We start from the raw sequence: 23,818 nt of genomic DNA, 5'->3' as shown, positions 1-23,818 counted from the left end.
AATGCTATTATATAGGATTAATAGGCAGGTAAATAGCATGAAAATGATGTTAGACTGCGTCACTGGAGCAGTGACTGTAGAAACAAAATTAATTGCGGACCCTCAATTCTTATCCTAGGGGTGTTTCGATTGACAGTCGGCTCTGCAGCCTGTGTGTGCAATGTACAACTGGCTGACAATCAAAAAGCAGGGGACATGATAGGAAAATTTTTATAGGATGTAGCATGGGATTTTTTTTTTACACCACTACAACATTATACATGATTTATGTGTGGCCTGTTTGTGAAAACATTAAAATAATTCATTTTTTAGTCTAATTTTAAATTATTATTTTTTGGCTTTTCAATTATAATCACGTTTTAATGCTACTTATATGTATTAGGTATAAAAAAAAAATTGTAGCAAAACAGGTGATAACTACATAATAATCTAATACATATAAGTGTAACTTTATGCATTGACCATTCTGGGAAAATAAGCGATGGGTGGAAATAGCTATACAGTTCAATGTCAGACTTCCGATGAGCATGGATAGAGGACATGTTAATGTGCACAGGGCCTACCCTTTGCCTCGGTTCAGTTGCTGTAGAGACCACTACGGTATTACAAATGGCCAAAGCCATGAAGAAATCAATATACGGAGAACTTGAAGGCCTGGCGCTGCTTTGTGGCTTATATGGAGACAGAGTTTCAACATGGACTGAGGCCTCTCTGACCTTCTTTAAAAGCATCTGATCCGGGGTTACATCTTTTTCCTAAAATAGAATTGAAAAGAATAATTCATTTTAATTTTACATTTTTCTCAAACCGCCTTTATGAATCTATAAACTGAAACCCATAAACCGAGACCTCTTATTTCCCAATGGCTGACAAGACGTCTACACATGAAGTTAATTTGACTGCTCAAAACCCTACAGTATTACAATTAAGTACTATGCGGAAAGAGAACACAAACACGATACTGGAAGGATGGGTATTTTTAGGCCCCGTGATTCGAAGCGCGTGAAGCTTCCCTTTATTCCCATCATTTTTCTCTGCTCGACTATATCCCAATTAGTGGCATTTGTCTGGTAGCTGGCATCTGGATGGAGTAGATTTCATTACTTGTTCTCTGGATCTGGTCCAGCGTTCACAGTTTGTTTTTAGAGCAGATGTTATTTTTATATATTTGATAATTAACAGAATGACATGAGCTCATCTATTACGGCAATAGCAATATTGGTCACGTTGGACCAGGGAAGAGTAATTCGTAGAAAGCAGAGGAGGTTTTCGGTCTGATGTTACTGTGGATTTTTATTTTTCACATAAGGACATGAAAACCTCAGCTGAGGACAATACATTTCCTTCCTTTGCTATTGATGTTAAAATATTCTAAAGATGAACTCTGGGATATGATAGTAAAAGGAAACTTCCCAGCTGATTTATGCTGGTTGGCGTTCAGAGAAAATATAAGGTCCGGCCGTGGACCATAGCAGAAGGGATGACTAGCTCAGATCTGCTGCTTTCTCCCTGCTCCACTCCAGTTGATTGACAGGTCTCGCTATGGGAGACACCTGTCAATCAACTGCAGTGATGTGGGGAGAAGCCAGTGGGGGGCAGCACTGGAATAGTCTCATTTCTGGCTATTGTCCCAAACCAGATCTTCCAACCATAATGAAACACGGAACGTTTCATACAAAAATATACCTAGCCGAAACTATGCATCCTGATTTGTGCTGCTCATGGTTTGGGCAGCATGATCCAGCTGACAAGTTCCCTTTAAGTCATTTTATTCACTCCATAACTGTGTTATTCTACAGTTTGTAAATGGAAGGAGCCTGGATGTGCGGATCCAAAAGATATGCATCTGGGATTTCTTTCTACAGTGTAGACAAGGGCCAACATGTTATGCAGGAATGCCCATAAAGCTGTGACACTCATTATGAGGGTAAGACCAAGCAAATATTACCTAGGCAAGCACTTGAGAACCGTTTTGCAGGAGATATGAGAAATTTCTTATTTTTTTGCATAACCATTCATTGTTCTGGCTGGCCACACCCTGTTCACAATCCATTCCTGCCCCCAAGATATGGCTTTGGGCTTGGGTGTACTGGCAATGAAAAAGATTGGCAGAGATTGCCTTTCCCAAGGGGTTCTCAGAGAATTTGCTAACTCTTTCAGGCCATCTCCTCTTTTGATAGGCATCTACAGGACATTCTGGAGAATTGACAAGTATTACTATACTTCTGAGAGAGGTGACCTTCATCTACTGATACTTTCCACTAAAGATTGGTCACAATAGCATTCTCTCTTAGCGTGCTTTCACAATGTATGTAGGGAAATGCTTGGTGGCCCTGCCCATGCTTACGTCCAAACTCTACTACATCTGAGAGTCCACCTCCAGTAGGCATACATTCCCAAAAATGATGCACGTTTGCTCTGCCGGCACCATTACTATGGCCCCGTCGGCGCGTACGTCCCAACCCCAAGCATGACCATTGGAATATGTATAAAACTGAAAGATTTGGAGATAAAGAAAAAGAGCAAAGTACGGCTTATGAGTAATTATAGCTAGTTGGGTGCTCAGGAAGATTACGCTCCAAGGCCTTCAAGATAGCAAACTATGGCTGCCATTGAGAAATCTCACTGCAAGAAGAGCAGCTCTGGAGCAAATCTGCTGCCAACGAAACACTTTGGAGACTAAATAAGAGAAAGGCGACATTCATGAGTAGAGCTTAAGTTTTAATCAATTCAGCAGAGTATTTTAATGTTACCTTCTGCCTCATATCAACTATGTCTTAAGGTGGTTAATATTATGGCTGGATTTTTTTTAATCACATAAAGAAGTTTCTCTAAGGCCCCAAATTAAACATTTAGTGACACCAGAGATACAAATGTTGTTAGTAAAAAAGGAAAACTAAACATTGTAAAGCATTGAAGCCTCGAGAATAATCTCCGAGCGGTATTACAGTGATTTGCATTCAGCAGATGGGAAACGCAGTTACTCAGAACTAATCATAATTTAAGAAAGAAAAAACCATTTCATCTGCTTGCTCATTGCCTAAATTTATAATATAGCGTGATTAACAAAAATAAGGAGATTCCAACATAACAGAGGCAAAAGTATCCACAGTGATATTAGGACTCCTATATGTAGGATAGGTGCTGTAGGACACATACATACACAGATACAGACGTGCTTTCTCTTCCAATATGGGGTAGTTTCAGGCTGTTATTCACAAAGCTGTCACATATCACCATAAGGCAAATCTTATTAGCCAATAAACCCAAAAAAGAGACATGAAAATGACCAAATAGTGTACATTTAATATATAAAAAAACAAAACTATTGAAAATGCATAAGATAAAATATATAAAAACAATATAAAATGAATCCACAAAATGGAAAAAGAGGTGGGACAACCAAAAGCCCTATATATGTACAAGGCTGGGCACATAAAGAGATAGAACCACAATCTAAGAAATTCAAGAAGAAAAAGCCCTCAAAAAGGTAATAGAACTATGTATAAATATGCATGCCACAATATAGCAATGGAATAAACCAAGTGAGGACTACCATATCAAAAGGATATATCATAAATACAGAATAAGTATAGGTATGTGACTATAGAAAATTATGATAGCCAAGAAATTGTAATAGGCACAAATTCATATACATAGCACCATCCAGAGCGTTTCGCAGAACGTACTTCATCAGGGGTTGGATTCTTATTATTGCCACACATATTGTAGGTTTATATAGAAAAACTATTTGTTTCGTCATATTTTTTTTTTTAATTCATCCAATATCATAATGTGCTAATTGTATTCATTGATACACTGATACACATGTTATGTCTGGATGCAGAAGTTGTTTGTCATCAAAATGTTTAGCCCCTGTAAAATAATAAAGCCTATACTCACCTTCCGTGCCGACACCGTTCCCGCAATATCGGTATTCGCGGTTCCGCAACCTGGTTGGAAACGTGACGCTGGCCCCCAATCAGTCACTGTCTCCGCCTTCAGACAAATTGAACATGAAGAGGAAGTCTGGGTTGCCACTGATCTAAGACTTCCTCTTCCTGTTCAATTCGACTGGAGGTAGTGACAATGACACCAGCCAGTGTCACAACAACAGCATGGGAGCCCTGGGAGACACAGTGCTGACACCGTGGGAATGGCACCAGCATGGGAGGCAAGAATAAGCTTTATTATTTTACGGGGGCCAAGTGAGGAGTATGAGAAGAAGTTGCCCAAGTAGTGGACGACTTCTTTAATGTGAATTCATGGAGTCCCCACATCACAGTCAAAAATGACCTTTCATCTTTTTGTCGGAAGCCGAATTGTGCCAATAAAAACAGGAGTATATCTATGTTTACTTGAGTCACAACCACGGGAAGTATGGTAGTGTCTATTAGAGCTGTAGAGCAGTGATTATCGTAGTAGGTGATGGCGGACATTCCATAAATGCAACCGGTTTAGTTGCAGACAGGGAGTTCACTTCTATTATCTATTGGATTGCACATAATTAACATTTTCTGTTGGTCTATGCCTAGTGTGACGTGCTACTCACATTACCAAAAAAGAAAGAAAGGAGACGATACTGTATATTGCCTCTGTACCAGCTGACCGTATCCCCCTCCGGGCAAAGTAGAAGAAAACGACCACCTTTAATTGTGTACTGTAAATTGACAATAGCATGGGATTGAAGTCAAGGAAAGTAAATTGAAGGCACTTGGTTTTTATGGGCTTAAAAAGCATAATTCTGTATATTAGTGTGGGAGTTTCAAAATGCATTTTTTTAAATTAAAAATAGAAAATGAGGATTGCCCTAGTCCGTCCATTACATAATCAATGGATCATTTCCAAAGGCCAGCAGAGATCCATAACATAATTAAAGACATTACGGAGCATTGGATCAAATCAATTTGTAAATAGGGTCAAACCATACTGAGGATATGGACTCGTGAAGCTAGAACGCTGCAGTCCATCATACACCACTTATAAAGAGCACGACTGACCAGACAAGTGCCCGACTCTGCCTGGTTGACTTGGAAACACTTAATTTAGCAACGCACGCTTCGTTCATAGAATGCCTTTTAATTACATAATGGAGATAAACGTGATCTTGTGAAGGCAGTGGTGTGCGGACAGCCTGTGCCCAGCAACCACCGAGCTGGTTTTAATTAAAATGTGTCATTACAGCGGCATTTTCTCATTTTATAAAGTCTTGACTGAAGTCCTCTGTTGTTAATTACTAAAGTAATGAGGACTAAACTAGGGAATGCTGAAGAAGAACTACATTGTCTTCGATACCAGGTGTTCCTTGCAAATTGCTAGGCTGTAATTTTCAGAAACAGTTCTATCTTACTCTGGATTTACACATAGCGAAGACATGGAGGAAATGTTGTGGTTGTAAACTGCGAAATGAAAAGCAGATAAAAATAACGATGCGTTCACTATCGGTTCATGTAGGGATTTTGAAGATATTTTCATTTAAAGAAACAGATTTTATCCTAAAATGTAATTTAGTTAAAGGAGATGTTCAGCCTTGGGCTACAAGTCTGCAGTCACTGTATGTGACTGCAGACTTGTGACTCCTTACATCACGCGCACTGCGAGGATTCTTTGGTGTCAGGAGCAGTGGGCACATGACCGCAAGTATGCAATTTGCATACATGTAATCACATGCCGACTAGATTGGCGCAGTCTCCCTCAATGAAAGTGTATTGAGCGAGATCGGGCACAGTCTAGTTGGAATGTGGCTGGAAGTTGCGGTCATGTGCCCACTGCTCCCCGTAGTGCTCGGGATGTAAGGATTCACAAGTCTGCAGTCACAAAAAGTGACTGTAGACTTGTAGCCTAAGGTCATATGTCTGGCCGCTCCCGCTGCCAGAGAATCCTTACAGCGTGCAGTGCTCACAATGTGAGGATTCACAAGTCTATAGTCATATACAGTGACTGCAAACTTGTAGCCTAAGGCCGGACATCCCGTTTAAGGGGTAAAACTGTCCATACACTTTAGATCAAAGCCAATCAATATTGTAAGATCAACCATCTATTTAATATGTACAGCAGCATCTCCGAGAAATATAGGTGTATCTCAATGCCTGCATGGGGCCTTCATATAGACATGCACAATCCTCCAGAAAAGTAGAACCACCAAGATGGGCTCTATCTCCATTTTACGTAGGCTGTGTTAACCTATACAGAGCTCCCACCTCTATAATTAGGCATCAATGACAATTGTATCCTTCTCTTCTACCTACAAAAAATGGAAATGGAGCGCAGCTGACATGAATGAACATCACCGAGGTGCTTCATGTGCACCATACACGAAGGCAACAGTATAATACAAAATGTACACTTAAAAAGTATATACACTTCAGATAGCCATTTTTAGATCGAAGACTTAACACCTCCATATTGTGCTTCAGCACACGCAGCTTGACAGGAAACCAATGCATTGGGCATGTTAAAAGGGGGTGCTAATAGACATTAACCATGCAGGGTGCCCAAACTTTTGCATTGGCTCATTTTACTTTTTCTAATTTAAAAAATGTAAGTAATTACAATATATATATTTGATGTGTCATCAGGCCTTTTAGAGATCATTTCCTTTTCGGCTTAGTTTGAACAGCCATCTGGTACTTATAGACTCCCTCTATTCCCATCAGATCAAATACTCATATGTGTTGTCATGTTCATAGAGGTTTTATAATCTTCTTTGTTCAAGAGTGCTCCTGTGCTTCACAGTTTTTTGCTTGCCGGGGGGTAGGGGGAGGCGAAGAGGTGGTGCGCTCCTAAAAAATGATAATTCAGACCAGTGGCTTTGTCTTCACCATGCTGTAAGTAGAGGCAGTCTTTCCTATGCATCATCGAATCCAATAATCCAGCCAGCGTCATAGCTGCACTTACAAGCTGAATAACAAACCACTTGTAAGCTCGCATTCCTAGCCAACCATGTTGCCCGTCATCCGGCCGAGAAGGCCAGCTTCCGGCCGCCAGGGCCCGCCCCCAGGCCCGCCCAGGACGAGTCACCAGCCAAGTCCCTGGACGGCCCAACCGCGTCCACAGCATGCCTCTTGATGCCGCCAGAGCCCCAGCAACACCCCAGTCCTGGCAGCACGCCAGGCAGCGCCACGCCGGACACCATGAAGAATCTGCAGGGGCATATTTACCTCTGGCACTGACCCTCCAGAGCTGGCAATCCTACGGACGCCACTCCACCTGCCTGCTCACTGTCATGCGGTCCACCTTGGACCCACTGTGGTGCTTCCATGGACTCCATAGCGGCCAAGGCAGAGGACCCCTGCTGCCTGAACCAACTGGTCAGGCCTGGGATCCATCAATTTCATGGGAACCTTGTTTTACGTCCCACCTTCACAAGTATGTCTGTAGAAAAGGGTTCTCATCAGGGACAGGAAACCAACTGATGCGTGGGAGAAGTGCCACCCTTTTACGTCTGTAGGTTTCCTGTCCCTTAAGGGCGGATTCCCTCTCTCATGGTGCTGTCATGGGAGACCAAATAAATATAAAATTACAAATTCCTCTGTTGTTCAGAATGTAGAGGATTTTTAAGAGGTAAATTGAAAAGCTGCTTTTTTTTTTACAAGTACTTTGAATCTTTTCCCATTTCAGTCAACAACTGCAAATTTCCTTTGGATTAAGCAGACAATGTATATTTAGTTTTTTTGTGTATCTGGTGCAGGAAAATTACATTCAGTCTGACAATTTAGCATTCACATTAAAACTTTAAAAAACAAAACAAAACTGGCTATGAACTGTACAGCAAATACCAATGTTCTTAGTCTGAGGAATATCAAATACTCACAATAGGACTGCTAAAAGCCACTTGGGAAATGTCAAAACGTCCTTCAGATTTTTTTCTAAAGTGCCCTTGAATATTTGGTCGAGCACTCTGGACCCGTCTCAAAGCTCGCGTGCCTTTATGTCTCACGGTGGACTGGTTTTCTTCAGCCCTGGTATGAATCGGAATGTTTCTGAGTTTTGTCAAATCTTCATCATCAGAATCTTCTTCTTTGTAAGTTTCCAAACGTTTTGCTTTTAAATAAAAAATAATTTGCTAATTAAAACCATGGCTTGAAATCTGGACGTGTCCTAATTGTACTGCTGGGTTGATAAAAAAAACAACAAAAAAAACAATTCCTTGATAATCTCTTGAGTTTGCTTTATGACAAGAGACATATTGTGACTAAAGAAAACTTGTGCTTGACGGTATCTCACAGTAAGAGAGGACGAGCTATTACAAACACTTAGAACATCTGCCATACTTTAGTCTATTTAAAGTTGGTATGTAACAATGGAAAATGATAACCCAGACCAAAGGTCTTTGATCCACAGCTATCAAGCTGAACTCCATAAAAGACAAGTGATCCGGCTGTCAGTCAGTGCCGGGGGCGGTTACAGCCGCCGAGCTCTATGCACTGAGTGGTGAGTGAAGCTGCGCCGGCGCCGCCCCTATGACTGAAAGTCCAAGGCTGCCAGGAGGTTCATTTCCTGCCGGTAGTGGGGCTCTCAGTGAGGGCACCAGGCAGCTTCAAAATGCTATTAACTTGCAGATTAACCCCATATCTGCAGGTTAATACCATTTTTTTACGGGACAGGTTCCCTTTAATGTCATGAGTTAAAAAAGTTTTCTGACTTCGAGAAGTACTCCCACCTATATATTTTTAATTACATATGTGTATGTGTACTTGCACTGTAGTGTGAGTGTATTAATATCGTCACCTACTACTGTTCTACCCGGTGTCCAGTGTAGTTCTTCTCCTATTCTCAGTGATGTCACCGGCCTATAGACTCTCTGGGTCAGACTACGTTCTGTGTGACCCATAAGTGGCTTTTACAATGTAAGTCTATGGAGCGTGAAAACAAGACATCACACATAGAGCGAGACAGAATCGAAATGGTGTCACGGAGAAGAGGAGCGGAACGACACTGGATACTGGAGAGAAAATATATTTGGCAGTGCTTATTTAAGAAAAAAGTTAACAATAGACCAAATAAGAGCCAAATGTCTCTGGCCACCTATTGCATTTATCGTGGCCATAAGAAGTTCCTGAACCTTAAAGACAAACTTTTTGGTTAAGGAACTGAAGAAAGGTGTAAGATATCTGAACCTGACCATGTAAGCGTTAGGTTGTTTTCCCTGTGTAACGAGAGATGTAACTTACCGTTCTCCTGATGAGAGAATTCATTTCCTACTATTGTACATCTGCGGAAGACCATTTTATTCTCTGTCAATGTTCCAGTTTTGTCTGAGAAGATATACTGGATTTGTCCAAGATCCTCTGTAATGTTTAATGCCCGACACTGCACAGATAAGTCAATTTCCTCATCATATAGATCAAGGTCATTATGTATGAAGTAGATCTGGCCAAGTTTCACCAGCTCAATGGACACATATAAAGAAATAGGAATCAAGACCTGCAAGAAAACAAGGTTCATTTTCAGGGAGACTTTATAAGAATGGATCCTAGAGGGGTCTAAGCCTTAGGAGATTCACTATTCGAAATCAGGTGCAACACCTCAGGTCAATCGTAGAAATGGAGATCCACTTACCTGTAGCAAGATAATCATTGTAAGGAACATGTAAAAACCAGCAAGAGCTGGCGACGTAAAACTACCATCAGGATTTGGAACATCGAAAAGAGGATGTATTATGAACTTTCCATACCAAAGACCATGACCTAAATAAGAAATGATATATAAGCACATAGCATAATAATGATAGAATAGACTCAGCAGCACACTAGACTCTAAGCTGTGTAAGGCATTACACAGTTATCAATGTTAAAGTCCAAGCCAACCTCTTTAATGATTTCACTTTCCTTTATTGAATGTAGTCATGTAGAGCAGATGGGTGAATAAGTTTATGGAACAGCATAGATGTCGGATGAACTATCATTTAGCTGGCAGATATATTTTATGAGTGATTTTGGTCTTAAAGAGATTGTCCACTACTTTTACATTGATGCCCTATCCTTAGGATAGGGCATCAATGTCTGATTGGCCAGGGACCGGCACTCGGCACCCCGCTGATCAGCTATTATTGGTGACAGAAGCAGTCGCCGGACGGAAGTACTTACTTGCGGAGCTTGGCCGTCTCCTTGTAATGGCCCCGTGGGGTACGACACATCCGCCTCCTATCCAGTTCAATGGGAGATGGATGTGCAGTAACAAGCCCCAGCCATTACAGGTAGACGGCCAAGCTCCGCAAGTATTTCTGGATGCTGCTAGCACTGATAATAGCTGATAGGCAGGGGTGCCGAGTGCCAGACCCTGGCCAATCAGACATTGATGATCTATCCTCTGGATAGGGCGTCAATATATAAAAGTAGTGGACAACCTCTTTAATTACACCGTATGTCCCGAATATTTTTTAGTAACCACTAATCACTTTACAGGACGGAAGGGCCACAATGTTTGATCTGGGGCTAGAAAATTACCCTACATACAGGACCTGATGTTGTCTGCATCTAAAAAATAAAAAAGGAGACCTACTCCTAGCCTCCAGACCGGCATTTCATACTCTACCTTGGGTGGGATTCTACCTGACGTTTCCGGTTTAGTCAGAGATATCATGTACCGTATTCTGGTCAAAAATATATTATAATTGAAATAATAATATATTTTAAAACTTAGACAAAAATGGTTATAGACAAAGAAATGCAAATAGAAATATTAACCTATAGCTCCAATGAGGCACATGACGATGAGGATGCCAACACAACAGAATACATTGATATTCATCCGTCTTTCCAGTTTGCTGCGCTTGTAACGTGGACCACTGTTGTTCAGCATTGCTTTGGTCTCATGCCCTTGGGGAAAAAAATATACAAATAGCAGTATTTTAATAAATATCTTTATATGAATGCATTTTACAGAGCTGCTCAGCATGTAGCTGCCTGCTGTTCCTTAGCAATCAGGAAGAATCAAGTGCTTTAATTAACCATTTTGACCCAAAAGAGCAACTTTTATGGCAAGATTTGCATGTCGCACTGACAGCCAAGATTTTTCTTTTTTTTTTTTTTTTTTTAAAGTGAATGGAGTCTAGATTACAACATCTAATTATAACGATCCATCTCTGATTCAAGACTAATGAAAATCATGTTATAACTGATTAATATGCAGTCAATACATATTTTAAAATCTAAAAATCTAAAATAGATGTTACATAAGAAAAAACTGAAAACAGAATATCTAAATAGAATCATATAATTTTTTTATTTAATTTTTGTACAAACAACCAGATCAGTAAAACACTAGAAATGCTTACAGAGTTAAAGGGGATGTCCAGCCCCCCAAAATATGCATAAAGGAGCTCTACAGAGTAAGTAATATATCTTCTATTATAGTGCAATAACACTAGGTGTCCTATTCATCAGGTAGACCACACTGGTCCCAGGTTTGCAGGTTTGGCAGCTCCACAACATATCCCGTGTTGGCACATGACCAAAGCTGTTTGTCATGATGGCAGGTTGTCCAAAATTGAGACTGTCCCTTTCATGCATGGTCACATGATGAATCGGGAAACTCTCTTTGTAGGGCATAGGATCAAAAGTAGAGTTGCCAATCCTGGGACTCAGGAAAGGCCAACCAGGCAATTGGATTAATTAATGAAATTGAACTATGATAATAATTTATATAACTGCTGTATCTAAGGCTCATTTAGATATTATTTCTTTTGGTTGGACAAGTCCTTTAAAGAAGACAAATCTTATATTTCTTACTATCGTAGAGGTACAATGTATCTGTTACGCACCTGTCCCGGATCCAGGACTTTGCTCCTCTCTCCTCGGTCTGTTAAACTCTATTGTGCTCCACGTCGGGCTTTGCAGATGCCCCCGAGGTGATCCCATGTGATCATCTACCTGGGGCTATAGAAGGTTCACCAAGGCACACACGCGTGTCTTGGTATTAAGACTTCTAAATCCTCTGGCATCCATGACTTTTTCTACCTGTTCCCAGTCTTCTGTCCACCTTCAATCTCCAAGACCTCTGCTATCAGTTCCCGGTTTCCTGTCTGCCTGAAGTGTCCAGGACCTCTGCTATCGGTTCCCGATCTCCTGTCTGCCTGAAGTGTCCAGGACCTCTTTGTCTCGATGTGACCGCAGCAGTGTGACACGACCTAACAATTGGTCGGTCACTAGACAGAAAGACACACCAGGGAACACCAGGGAAACGTTAACAACGGTGGGCCCTATCGGTAAGGAACGAGGGAATGGACACCTCCTGCACTCACCTGAGGATGTACCCTGATCTTGCTATCGTCCCTATATGGGATCTTTCACCCCGTCGCCAACCAGGATACCTTGTCCCTCACTTGCCCTGCTCTTATCCCTATTTAGGGAACTGGCAGGTGAGAGCACTGGTCCCACCGCTGCACTAATACAACAAGGGGTAAGGAAAGACAGACACCAAAAGGGACTGGGTATTAAAAACACCACACTTAGCTTTTTGCTGCAAAGCACCGCACAGCAAGAAAATGACACCGAACTCAGATGTAGAACCACTGCTCCCAGAAAGCTCCTTCTCCCAGCTAGGTCACTGCAGAATGAACTAACACCGACAGTCAGCTGATGCACCAGGTGACCTCTTAAAGGATGGTGGTAGTGGTCACCGCCCACATCAGCTGACCTAGCAGAAATGCAATGCAATACACAAGCAGGCCACCGGGGAAACTGCATTAACCCCTGATGACCTGAAAAGAAAAAGGTTTTAAACTGAGGGAAACCAGATCTGCCACAAATCCAAAAATGGATCGTGACACTCTGCTACTTGTCTGTTATCCCCAGGACCTGTGATACCTGTCTACGATATCCAGGACCTCAACTACCTGTCTGAAATTTCCAGAACCTCTTCTACCTGTTCCCTGTCTCCTAATCTCCTATGATCTCCAGTGTCTCTGCTACCTGTTTCACACATGTCTTAACTGCCTGCTGCACCAACGTCCATGGCCCATGTGCCCACCTGGACTTTGGGCTTTGATTATCCACCTCATCAGGTGAGCCTAAGAATGTCTCTCAATAGCGACATTGAGGAGTCCTGCTTCAAGTTGGTATAGCTCAATGTAAAAAAAATATCGCCTCCGAAAGGGTAGTTACAACCCATTTTAATTTAAGAGGTTGTGAGAGATTAAACATAACAAGGAATTCTAGAAATAGCGCCCCTCTTATGCATGGGTTGTGGTTAGTATTGCAGTCTACTCGTAGCTCAGGAGTCAGCACCACTTAACTAAATATGATAGCTACAGTGAAATGGTGACAAAATGCAACGTATTCTACAATGGCAGATACTAATCAGAGTATTATCCTATTTGACAAGCTGGAAGCACAACATTCGGTAGTCTGATTTGTCTCTGTGATGAAGTTGTTGCACATCTAAAAGAAGTACGCTTTACTCATGACATACTGTAATTAGCAATTTGTCCTGAATTAGTCACCATGTTGTATGTACGGATCACAACACTAACTGAGAAATCTGTCTAATCGAGGCTTAAAGGGAGCCTGTCATCAGGATTGGTCTTGTTACATTACTAAGTCCCTCAGTCTCTGTAATAACACTACAGGGTACTAAAAGACGGAGAAAGAAGTCACCACATATGTCCCAATATTCTGTGAGCCTCTTGGCAATTTAGAAGCAAGAGGGGTCATATCATGTATTGTCCTGTTGCTGGAAGCTTCAACATTTAAGAAAAGTACAGAGTGTAAGACATGTAGGTAGGACTTACACTTTAAAGCATCCTGCTGGCATTTAATAAATGGGGGCGGCAATCCGGTGGCTAATCAGAATAAGCAGATAAAAGCTGATATCTACCCATAGGCTGAACAAAAGCGAGAAGAATGGCCATACCCTTCGATTTTAGCAGCACTCCTTAATTGGGAGGGTAGGAAGGGTTTTACAGAATTGTAAAGGAATTGTAAAGATTTAGCTAAGAGCAGGAATTAGGTTAAACTGGTTATCCGGGACTATTCATTTTTTTTCTACGATGGACCTAAGGACTAACAGGCAGGTAGTTGCTAACTACCTGTCTGTTCTGACCGCCATGATCCCTAGCTGGCGATTCTGCTGCTTCACGTCAACAGAACAGCACTTCTTTTTCCGAGCTGCTCTATCAATAGAGCGTGACTGCCAACATCATGCTGATTGACAGCAGACTTTCCACAGTTGGGCAGCGAGGAGCCGGCTGTCAACCAGCATGACGTAACATCAATAGACCAGACCAAAAGAGAAGCAGCTATACTGTCAACATGATGTCAGCAGAAGCAGCAGAATCACTGGCAGGAGCGGTCTGTAACCACTCCTATCCGGCAGAGATCAGCAGCGGGCAGAACAGGCTACGTGCTTGTTAGTTCTTAGCTCAAAAGTAAAAAAATAAATAAAATAAGTCCCAGATATCCACTGTAAATTAAAAGAAAAATGAGAAAAACCCATATACTCACCCCTTCAGTCGCTAGCAGCTCTTGTGCTGCTACCCTGAAGATTCCCACCAGTCTCAGCTTGCATCCTGCAGCAATCACAAGTCACAGATCACTCACATCACTGCTGCAGCCAATCATTGACCTCAGTGTTGATGCTGGCGTGTATGTCATGTGATTGGCGAGCACAATGTTTGGCTCCAGTGGCCATGTTAATATCCAGTACATGATCGCTTTAGGAAGTAAGCAAAGACCGGCATGGAGCAACAAAGCTGCGGCACTGGAATGACACAAGACTGAAGAGATGAATATAGGGCTTGGTTTTTTATCATTCATTGGTCTTCACTAAATTTTTACAAATCCTAAAGAAAATCTGTGCATAGCAATAATGCCTGTATAACTATCACACTTCTATTAATTAATAAAGCTCCAGACAAATTGGCCCTTGTAAGATACTAATGCAAGATACACTTTAAATTTAATATTTATTTTGTTCTTATAATTGGCTGAAGCAATAATGAGCATAGTAAGCATGCCGGAAAAGACGTGACCTCCAGAGCCCTGAATGTTGAAGCAAGCAGCGGAACATTGCTGCAGTGAGGACTAAAGGTGATCATTACTGCATACGTGCTGCCCTATGCTTGATCTCAGCAAGGTAGAGCCAGCTTCATTTATCTGACTCATTTCAGCCATGATCCATTCTCACTTGGCACTAGAAATACATTTAGCTGCTTCTACAGCCGGAATAAGCACTATGGACACTGATGGGAACATCGTGAAATAAGGCTATGAGTGTGCCAGGATAAAGGAGAACAAGAACATGTCAGGTTTGAAAAATACAACAACCATTTGAAAATTAATATACTGTATGTCCTATGCATTGAGAACAAGAATGATTAGACGAATATATAGCAAACGGTCATGGGCCGTGTGTCTCTGAAGCCAGGTGTACGCTTCCCAGCTTCAAAGGTGCACACTGTGCATGACCGGAAGTAATCTTCTAAAATTCTGGTCATGGGCAGTGTGTCTCTGAAGCCAGGTGTATGCTTCCCGGCTTCAGAGGCACGCACTGCGCCTGTCCGGAAGTCATCTTCTAAACTTCTGGTCATGGGCAGTGAGTCTCTGAAGCCAGGTGTATGCTTCCCGACTTCAGAGGCGAGCACTGCACCTGTCCGGAACTTTAGAAGATGGCTCAAACTGTAGGTTTTTGTCCTGATGAAGAGGTCCTGTGTTGACCTCGAAATGCGTTGACTTCGTAAACCTGTTCAAATAAAGTTTTCAAGGATATCATCTGTTCGTCAAATTAATCGGCAGCGCATCCAGTGACACTTCACCTGGATATGTATTCTCCCATGTATAAAGGGCAGACCATGCCAGGTTTCGATATCTCTGTCTGACATTTCTGTAAGCTTGGCACATGGAGCTAACGCATTTCACTATTTTTTGATGAAAAGGATATTTTTAGAAAGTTCATAATATACTTAATTCTTATTTCTTCACAAGCCTCCAATGGGGTAAATATGAGGAAGTGCTGGCTTACGGGAAGGGTGGAGCAAAGTGAAAATGTCACTAGATGACTTGCTGCACCCTTTCATTTCACAATAGAAGATATTCGCATTCGAAAGGTCAAGCTGCAAGAAATAGATTTTTCTGGAGCTTTTGATAATTCTTAGTGTTTTTTGGAGCACAAGACGCTTAAGGAAAATGCTGGCAGTGTTTCCCAGAAGTGTCTTCTTTGGCGTCTCCCTAACCATTTACTCGGTGGCTTCGCCATTGGCAGCTTATTTTTTTAATAGTGCATTAAAATATTGGGCAGCTTCCAAATGGACAATGCCTGAAAAGTGGTCAGTCACTAGTTTTAGTTTTTCGCGGCTTTTGAAGCCTGAAGTGGTTAAGGAAGTTAAGGAACACATACACAGCAAGGTGGTTTTGCTTTGCAGTAGATATCTTAAAACATTTTTTTTACATTTTTAAATGCTTTTTCAAATGTGATCCTGAGGAAACCGCCTAAAAGAGATGCTGTATGCGCATACCCTAATAAAAGGATTCAACATGTGGGTATATTTTTTTTTTACACTTTGGATCCCAAAGTGTATCCACAATCCTAATAACAAATGCTTGAAAAATAATGGGAAAATTAAATCACCTGCATAGACCACAACTCCAATGGCTTCTTCTGTATTTCGTACAGTACATCCTCGAAGAAGGAGACTTTCTGTGCCAAATCCTGTACGTTGCCCATTATTCAGATCCCTACAAATAAACAAAAATAAATCACATACAGTTAAAACAGCTGTTTCTAGAATTGTGGCTACATCAAAAATACAAGTTTTGGTATTTTGAAAAGGCTCTTAAGGGGAACAGGTCATATCGAGTTACTCTACTTACCTTCAGATATAGGGTTAATTTGCATGCAAATAGGGTTAAAATCATGCCTGCGTGCCTTACAGGAACAGCGGGAGAAAATTAACTTATATTCTCTCTGTGCCTGCTCACTTTCAGTCATTGAGGAAATGCAGGATGGAAATAGTCATTGCTCACTATATAGTGAGCGCACTGTAATCACTCCCCAGCACTTTGGTTGACAACTTGCTCTGCACACATAGGCTGCTCGCACACAGGATGCACACAGACAGGCTGCGCACTCACACAGACAGTATGCACATACAAAGAGGCCGCACACACACACAGGCTGCACACACAGGTTGCGCACACACACACACAGGATGCACATACACACACCCGTTGCGCGCACTCACACACTGCGTACACACAAAGGTTGCACACAGACACAGGTTGCACACACACAGGCTACACACATGCTAGACACAGAGGCTGCACACAGGCTACACACACACAGGTTGCGCACACACAAATGCCACACACACAGGCTGCACACACACACACAGGCTACACACACACACACACACACACACACACACACACACAGATTGCGCACACACACACACATGCCACACACACAGGCTACACACACACTGCGTACACACAAAGGTTGCACACAGACACAGGTTGCACACACACACAGGTTACACACACACACGTTGCACACACACATGTTGCACACACACACACACACACACAGGCTGCACTCACAGGCTGTATACACAGGCTACACACACACACAGGCTGCACACACACATAGGCTGCGTGTGCACACACACAGGCTACACACAGGCTGTGTGCACACACACATGTTGCACACACTCACGTTGCACACACACACAAGCTGCACTCACATGCTGTATACACAGGCTACACACACACAGGTTGCACACACACACAGGCTACACACAGGCTACACACACACAGGCTACACACACACAGGCTACACACACACACAGGCTACACACACACACAGGCTACACACACACACAGGCTACACACAAAGGCTGCGCAAGCACACACAGGCTGTAGAGCTGTCTGTCAATCAATGTGTCAGGGAGTGATTACAGCTGCACTCCCTGTGAAGTGAGCAGTGGCTGTAACCACTCCCTGTACCATCCCTATGACTGGAAGATACAAGTCCACATTTGCAGACTAGGGCTTTGCGGAGGACTGCGTAGTTCCTCTGTTAAGCCCCGCCCATTGCTGTGCCTCTTCCTTCAGCTCCGCCTACATCGGCATGCGTCCTGCGCACCTATCTTTAACATTAGGTATGCAGGCCATGTGGATGTATGCAGATGCCTCCGCATGCGTCATTTTCCTGCTGCGCCGACCTGCATCAAACGCAACATGTTGCATTTTTTTTGCGGTCTGCACAGCGTGGAAACGACGCATGCGGAGGCATCCGCATACATCCGCATGGCCTGGATACCCAATGGAGCTGAAGGAAGAGGCGCGGCAGTGGGCAGGGCTTAACAGAGGAACTACGCAGTCCTCATCTGCAAATGTGAAACCAGCCTAACCTGCTAGGTCAGTGTACAGACGCACAGGTCGCATTTGCCAACTTTCTACTTCAGAAATACAGGTCGAGCAAACGAGCTCATATCACGTAAGTTTCTGTTGCTAAATGCCACTGCACCATCAGATCTCTCCAAGAGTAAGAAGATCTGCAATAAGTAGGGGCATGTGCCTCACAATCAGCTGAAAATTATATTTAGGGAGTTTAGGGAGTCAGAAAGAGATTAATATGTGTAAATCTATAACAGACAGCACCAAAGTCTTAGGAATCTGTCTACAGGTTTCTGCTATGTAATCTGAGGGCAGCATGAGTTACGGGCCGAGACACTGATTTCAAGTGTTACTACTTATGCTGTGTGCTGCTGTTTCAATACAATCAGTGTTTTATCAGCAGGAGATTATCACGGCCAGACTAGCTGCCTTGTGCTTCCTGGTCCATCCACGCCCCCAGCACTGATTAGCAGCTTACTGTCAATATACAATGTACACAGAAAGCTGGGGTTAGCTTTTGAGCTCTGCTACATCTACAGCAGAGAAAACTCTGATTATGTCACAACTGCTGCACCCAGTAAACTAAGTGACACATCGCTGGAATCATGGTCTCTTTTCCTACATTATGCTGCTCTTAGATGAGGTAGCAAAAACCTGCTGACAGATTCCATTCACCATAAAAATGCAACTTTGGTATAGAATAAAAGTGCTGCTACATATCACCCTCCTACTAAGTTCTCAGATGCACAATGATTGGTGTATATATGGAAGTAGATGTTGGAAGATCTAAGTATAAACTGTAGATATGTGATCGCACATCTGTGCTTTATTGTATACATGTGTGTATGTAGGTGTGAGCGCTCTATATGTAAAGCAAGGAAAAAGCCCAGTTACAAATCCTTGCCTAAATTCCTTTGATTAATTGTTACGTTTCTGTCACTATCCTGATTTTTTTATGCACTACTTTCAAAGCTCTTTTATTGTTTTTTTATTGTGTGCGACATTAGGTAAAAAGCAAATCAACAATTTAGACCTGACATGGTGCCGAGAAAAAACAAGGAAGTTACAAAGTCTTCTAGATAAGTTACATCAACATCAAAACATGTGGAATATGAACGAGCAAACACAAAAATAAAGTGACAGCTGGGAGCAGGGCAAACGGTGATGCAACGCCTTCATTTGTCTATTTTATTGCTTAGTGAGAGAAGATAGGGACAAGGGTTAGCCACTGCCAGAGACTTCTGGCAGCAGCTTATCTCTCCTGGACAAACAAAAGAATGAGGGTGAAATCCTTCTCTTCTAACATTAACACTCTGCTCACTGATATCCCCACAAGAATAGCCTCCCTTTTCCTTTTATACCCCCTTTACTGCCCCCTCCCACTCCTCCTTGATCCAATTCCATAGCCCCCATTCAAACTTTATTTTCCTCTCTTGGCCCAGTACGGCTCCGGCCCCTTCTGAATGGCTGCAAATCTATACACAAGAATTAATAACAGGGTAGAAGTTTTCTGTGGATGAAGTGTTTAGGTGAAGTATAATAAAATAACCAAATATCGTTGACTTGCTCTACCACCATCCTCCCTTCCCTTTTTGTGCATTGCCTCCACGAATGAAACTCACCTTGTAACCCTTGGGCCTAATGAGAATAATGTGAACGTGAATAATAGATATTTGCCTAACATTTCAATGCCGACGTATCACTTCAAATACTCACATGTAACCTTTGAATTTGCTGAGGTTGTTATTTGGCTTCTCACATACAATAGTATATTTAAAGGACTCGGGGTCAAATGGAGATTCCTAGAATGAAAAAAACATCAAAATCAATTACATAGTTTCTAAATGTTTATTAATTTTATGCGTTGTGCCACAATATGTTCCTGTAAACTAAAGTTGTTTTGTTAGGGTCCATCAAGCCGTTTTGCTAAATAATCAACCCACCAAAGTCATTTTCTTGGTTTTGCCATTTTCATTTGATTCATAGGTTGTTCCATTAAATAGCCAAATTGTTGTTTAGACAACTTGTAATAAGGAAGTCATTAATTGTACTTTGACCTCAAGTGTTGCAATATCCTGTTTGTTCTGGATAAAAGACTGTAAAGAGATTGTCTAGGACTTTTTTTTATTACTAGAGCATAAAAACTAACAGGAAGGTAGCTGAAAATTACCTGCTTGTTGTAACTGGCTCAGAATGGTGACTGACCGCTCCTGTTGGCAATTCAGCTGCTTCACATAAACAGAACAACTTCTTCCTCCTATGGGCTGCTGTCAACAAGCGTGGCTGTCAGCGTCATGCTGATTGACTGTCAGCTTCCTGCAGTTAGGCGGCGGGGAGCAGGCTGCCAGTCAGCATGACAGCTCCGTGAACAGCAAAGCAGAATAGAAGCTGTTGCTCTTTCAACGTGATGTCAGTAGGAGCCACAGAGTCACTGGCAGGAGCGGTCTATGACCACTTTGTGCCAGCAGAGACTGTACAACAGGATGGTAGTTAGCAACTACCTGTCTGTTAGTTCTTAGGCACATTGTAAAAAAAAAATATAGTCCCTGATAACTCATTTACGCTGACCATACATATGCCATATATGTGACCAGAAAGCTTACAACCCCCAACACATGAATAATCAGACAAGTATCCATATGCTTTCAATGGAAAGAGAGAATAAAGCAGCTGCCAAAACACTCCTCTCCAAGAGAGCAAAAGAGTTGGGTGCTGGGATTTAAACGGATGATCCATTAGATGATCCATCAAACCTGTTGATATTAGTGGGTTCAATTGACTTTAAACCATTGTACATGTGTCAGCCAAGTCTGCCGATGTCAATGGTTTTGACCAACAGTCTAATGAGTATAGGTGCTCCTGGCAGATGACATTCAGGGTCATAAAGATCTGTCATGTCAGATTTTGGACTGTTGATTCCTTTGTCCTCTAAGAGATACAGTAACACACTACAAAATAAACAACCGAGAGAGGCAGGCCATTCTTAACGATAAGCACAGAACAATGCCATTGTTCTCAGCAACTGGACCATGCGCTACCAAAAAGTTTTGTGCTGCACAGAAGATTATTTCACCTGATGAACAAGTGTTGAGCGTTCATTGGCAGCCTGTTTAGGCTGCAAAAATATTGTCAAACCGGTGTTCATTGGAACGCTCATGCAAAATAATCTTTCAGTATAAATGCACCTTAAGTCACTGCTAGACACATATGGTGATGGCTTATTGCTCCTAGAACAAAACAATTGGACAGATGATCATTCGGAGAGAGTTGGAAGACCCCCAAACCCATGGCTTGTCCCTCTGAAATCGGTAAGTATCTTGGTTTTCGCACTGGAGAATGCTTGCTTTTCAGCAGAACCTATTGCTCGTATGATTATTGCAGTCAAGTTAAACATGGAGACTAGCTTAAGAAAATCATTGGCCTGACAGAGACACCTGTGGTCCAATTTTTTAAGGAAAAATAGAACACAGGCTATCAGTCAACACCAAGGGATCTGACACCTGAGGGACCATGCAGATCTCTCCTGTCATGACAAAGTTATGGGGCCCATTTACTAGGAGTTCAATTCTGTAGGAGCGGAGCTAAAGCAAGACTGATAAGTTGGGCATGCTCCACATGGTTGCCCAGAGAACCTTTACATTCTGGTGATTACCAGAAAAGAAGTGTTCTCTAACAATAGGATTGATGGGTATTATACCATCTTTTGAGTTGCATCATGCATTTGTGAGCTCAGCTTTGCTAACATCTCACTGTGGCGGAACGTCTGAAGTGCTTCTACACCAGCAAGACATCTTCAGAAATTCTTTTCCCCACATCCTACTTCTCCTTGACACTCAGGCGGCTCATACCGTTTCCTAATCTAATTTAATTTTTCTAACACAGGTACAATTGTACAGCCAGTTACCTGATTTTTTTTTCTAAATGAATTACTCTACCATGGGAGTGCGAGGAAGGTTAAATGTAGCATACTAATCGAATATGAAGCACCTAATTAGCTGTATCTGAATGTTAAACTCACAACTAAAATAATTTACTGAGCATCAGAAGGAAGACGTCCTTATTGGCACAGAAAGAACAGGCCAACAACAATGAGAAGTGGCACGTAATTCACAAGTGAGAAATCTCATCCACATAAAACTAATTAGATTCTCTTCTCGTGATGTCCTCCATAATGACAGCATGTGAAGCATGAAAACACAAGGAGGCAAATGCACAATGCACCACCGGCAGCAGCAACGTTACAGATAGCTCAGCTTAGTAAAAAGGGAATACCTGAGAGGTTGAAGTTTGACTTAAGTGTAATGCTGTTCTATATTTTGCAATTTTTGCAAATCTATGTTACCACCAAACTGCAGACATGACAGACATTACCAGGCAGGATGTCACAATACAGTTTCTTCTACACATGGGAATTATTTAGTCATCATCATGATGGAGATTCAACAATTTGCTTGAAACTCTGAAAGTTTGTATGACCATAAAACATGGATTCCGAATCAGTCTTTTTTTTCTACCAACTTGCATTTCTCGAAAATAATCCAGCAAATGGGTCAAGCTGAGGACGGAATCCTAACAGTCCTCTCCACTATATCACTGAGTTTAGGAGTAGGCATCAACATGCAACGCATGGCCAGTTTCTGAAATTACATCGGAAGAATGCAAGTGAGCAGAAAGATTAAAATTACAGACTAAGAATTACCATTCCTGATCTGTTTGTTATGGTAATACATATCTGTTATAGAGGTAAAGTCTTTGTGTAATCCATGTCTAAAGGATAACTGAGTGTCACCATTTCCCTTGTGTCAAGAGGATGTGTCCCAACGCAGGCTTATACAGAGAGACGGGTGACATGGTCAATGTGGGACTTCGATAATGGGAATGGTAGCATCTAGTTGTAATGCTAGTACAAAAAGTGATGTTGATTGTACACACAGTCTGGTAGAACAATTATGGTGAAGCAGGAGCCCAACTTAGGATACGGCCCAGGCCCCATGGTCTCCTTGACCCATCACTGATAGCATCTCCATAGTATAGCTGGAAGCATGGTAAGGCCGGACAGGCACTATACACAGAGGCTTGGCATGCAAATCTTCAGACCCTCTTTAGTGTCCAGGGAAAGTGATGATGAACTCCTCCATTCCTGGGGACTGTATTGTGATGAATTAACGCCTGCTAGTTAACTATGTAACCAGGAGCTTGTTTACCAGCTATTTACATAGGTGTTGAAATAGTTATATCTACAACTTGAAAGTTTCTCAGACTCAGTTTCCAGCTCAAGAGAGGACCAAGAAATACACCGGCATGTGATTTCCATGACACTCCAAAGAAAATCTAAAGAGTCTGTTTATTTATATCCTTCATTAATATAGGGATATCATGCATAAATTTAAAGAAAACCTGTCACCAGAAAAAATGCTAACAACCTGTAGATATGTAGTTAATCTGCATATTAATAGCATTATTAACCTGCCCGGCGCCTGCACATA

The 23,818-nt window shown here is 42.0% G+C and overlaps 1 protein-coding gene across 4 annotated transcripts in view; it reads right to left on the bottom strand.

The window, feature by feature from the left end:
• Nucleotides 1–23,818, bottom strand: part of ATP10B (ATPase phospholipid transporting 10B (putative)) — a 517,664-nt gene that overhangs the window by 31,362 nt on the left and 462,484 nt on the right. For all 4 annotated transcript variants that reach the window (XM_077266119.1, XM_077266120.1, XM_077266121.1 and 1 more), the window contains 7 exons: nt 20,049–20,134; nt 16,567–16,673; nt 10,689–10,820; nt 9,562–9,689; nt 9,174–9,426; nt 7,814–8,043; nt 564–755 (listed from right to left, as the gene is read on the bottom strand). In XM_077266119.1, the coding sequence (XP_077122234.1) occupies nt 564–755; nt 7,814–8,043; nt 9,174–9,426; nt 9,562–9,689; nt 10,689–10,820; nt 16,567–16,673; nt 20,049–20,134 (1,128 nt within the window). The remainder of the gene's footprint in view (nt 1–563; nt 756–7,813; nt 8,044–9,173; nt 9,427–9,561; nt 9,690–10,688; nt 10,821–16,566; nt 16,674–20,048; nt 20,135–23,818) is intronic.

Source organism: Ranitomeya variabilis, chromosome 5, assembly GCF_051348905.1.
Source record: "Ranitomeya variabilis isolate aRanVar5 chromosome 5, aRanVar5.hap1, whole genome shotgun sequence".
Classification (NCBI taxonomy): domain Eukaryota; kingdom Metazoa; phylum Chordata; class Amphibia; order Anura; family Dendrobatidae; genus Ranitomeya; species Ranitomeya variabilis.
The sequence above is the reverse complement of the archived record's forward strand: the minus strand, read 5'-3'. Positions and strand labels throughout refer to the sequence as shown.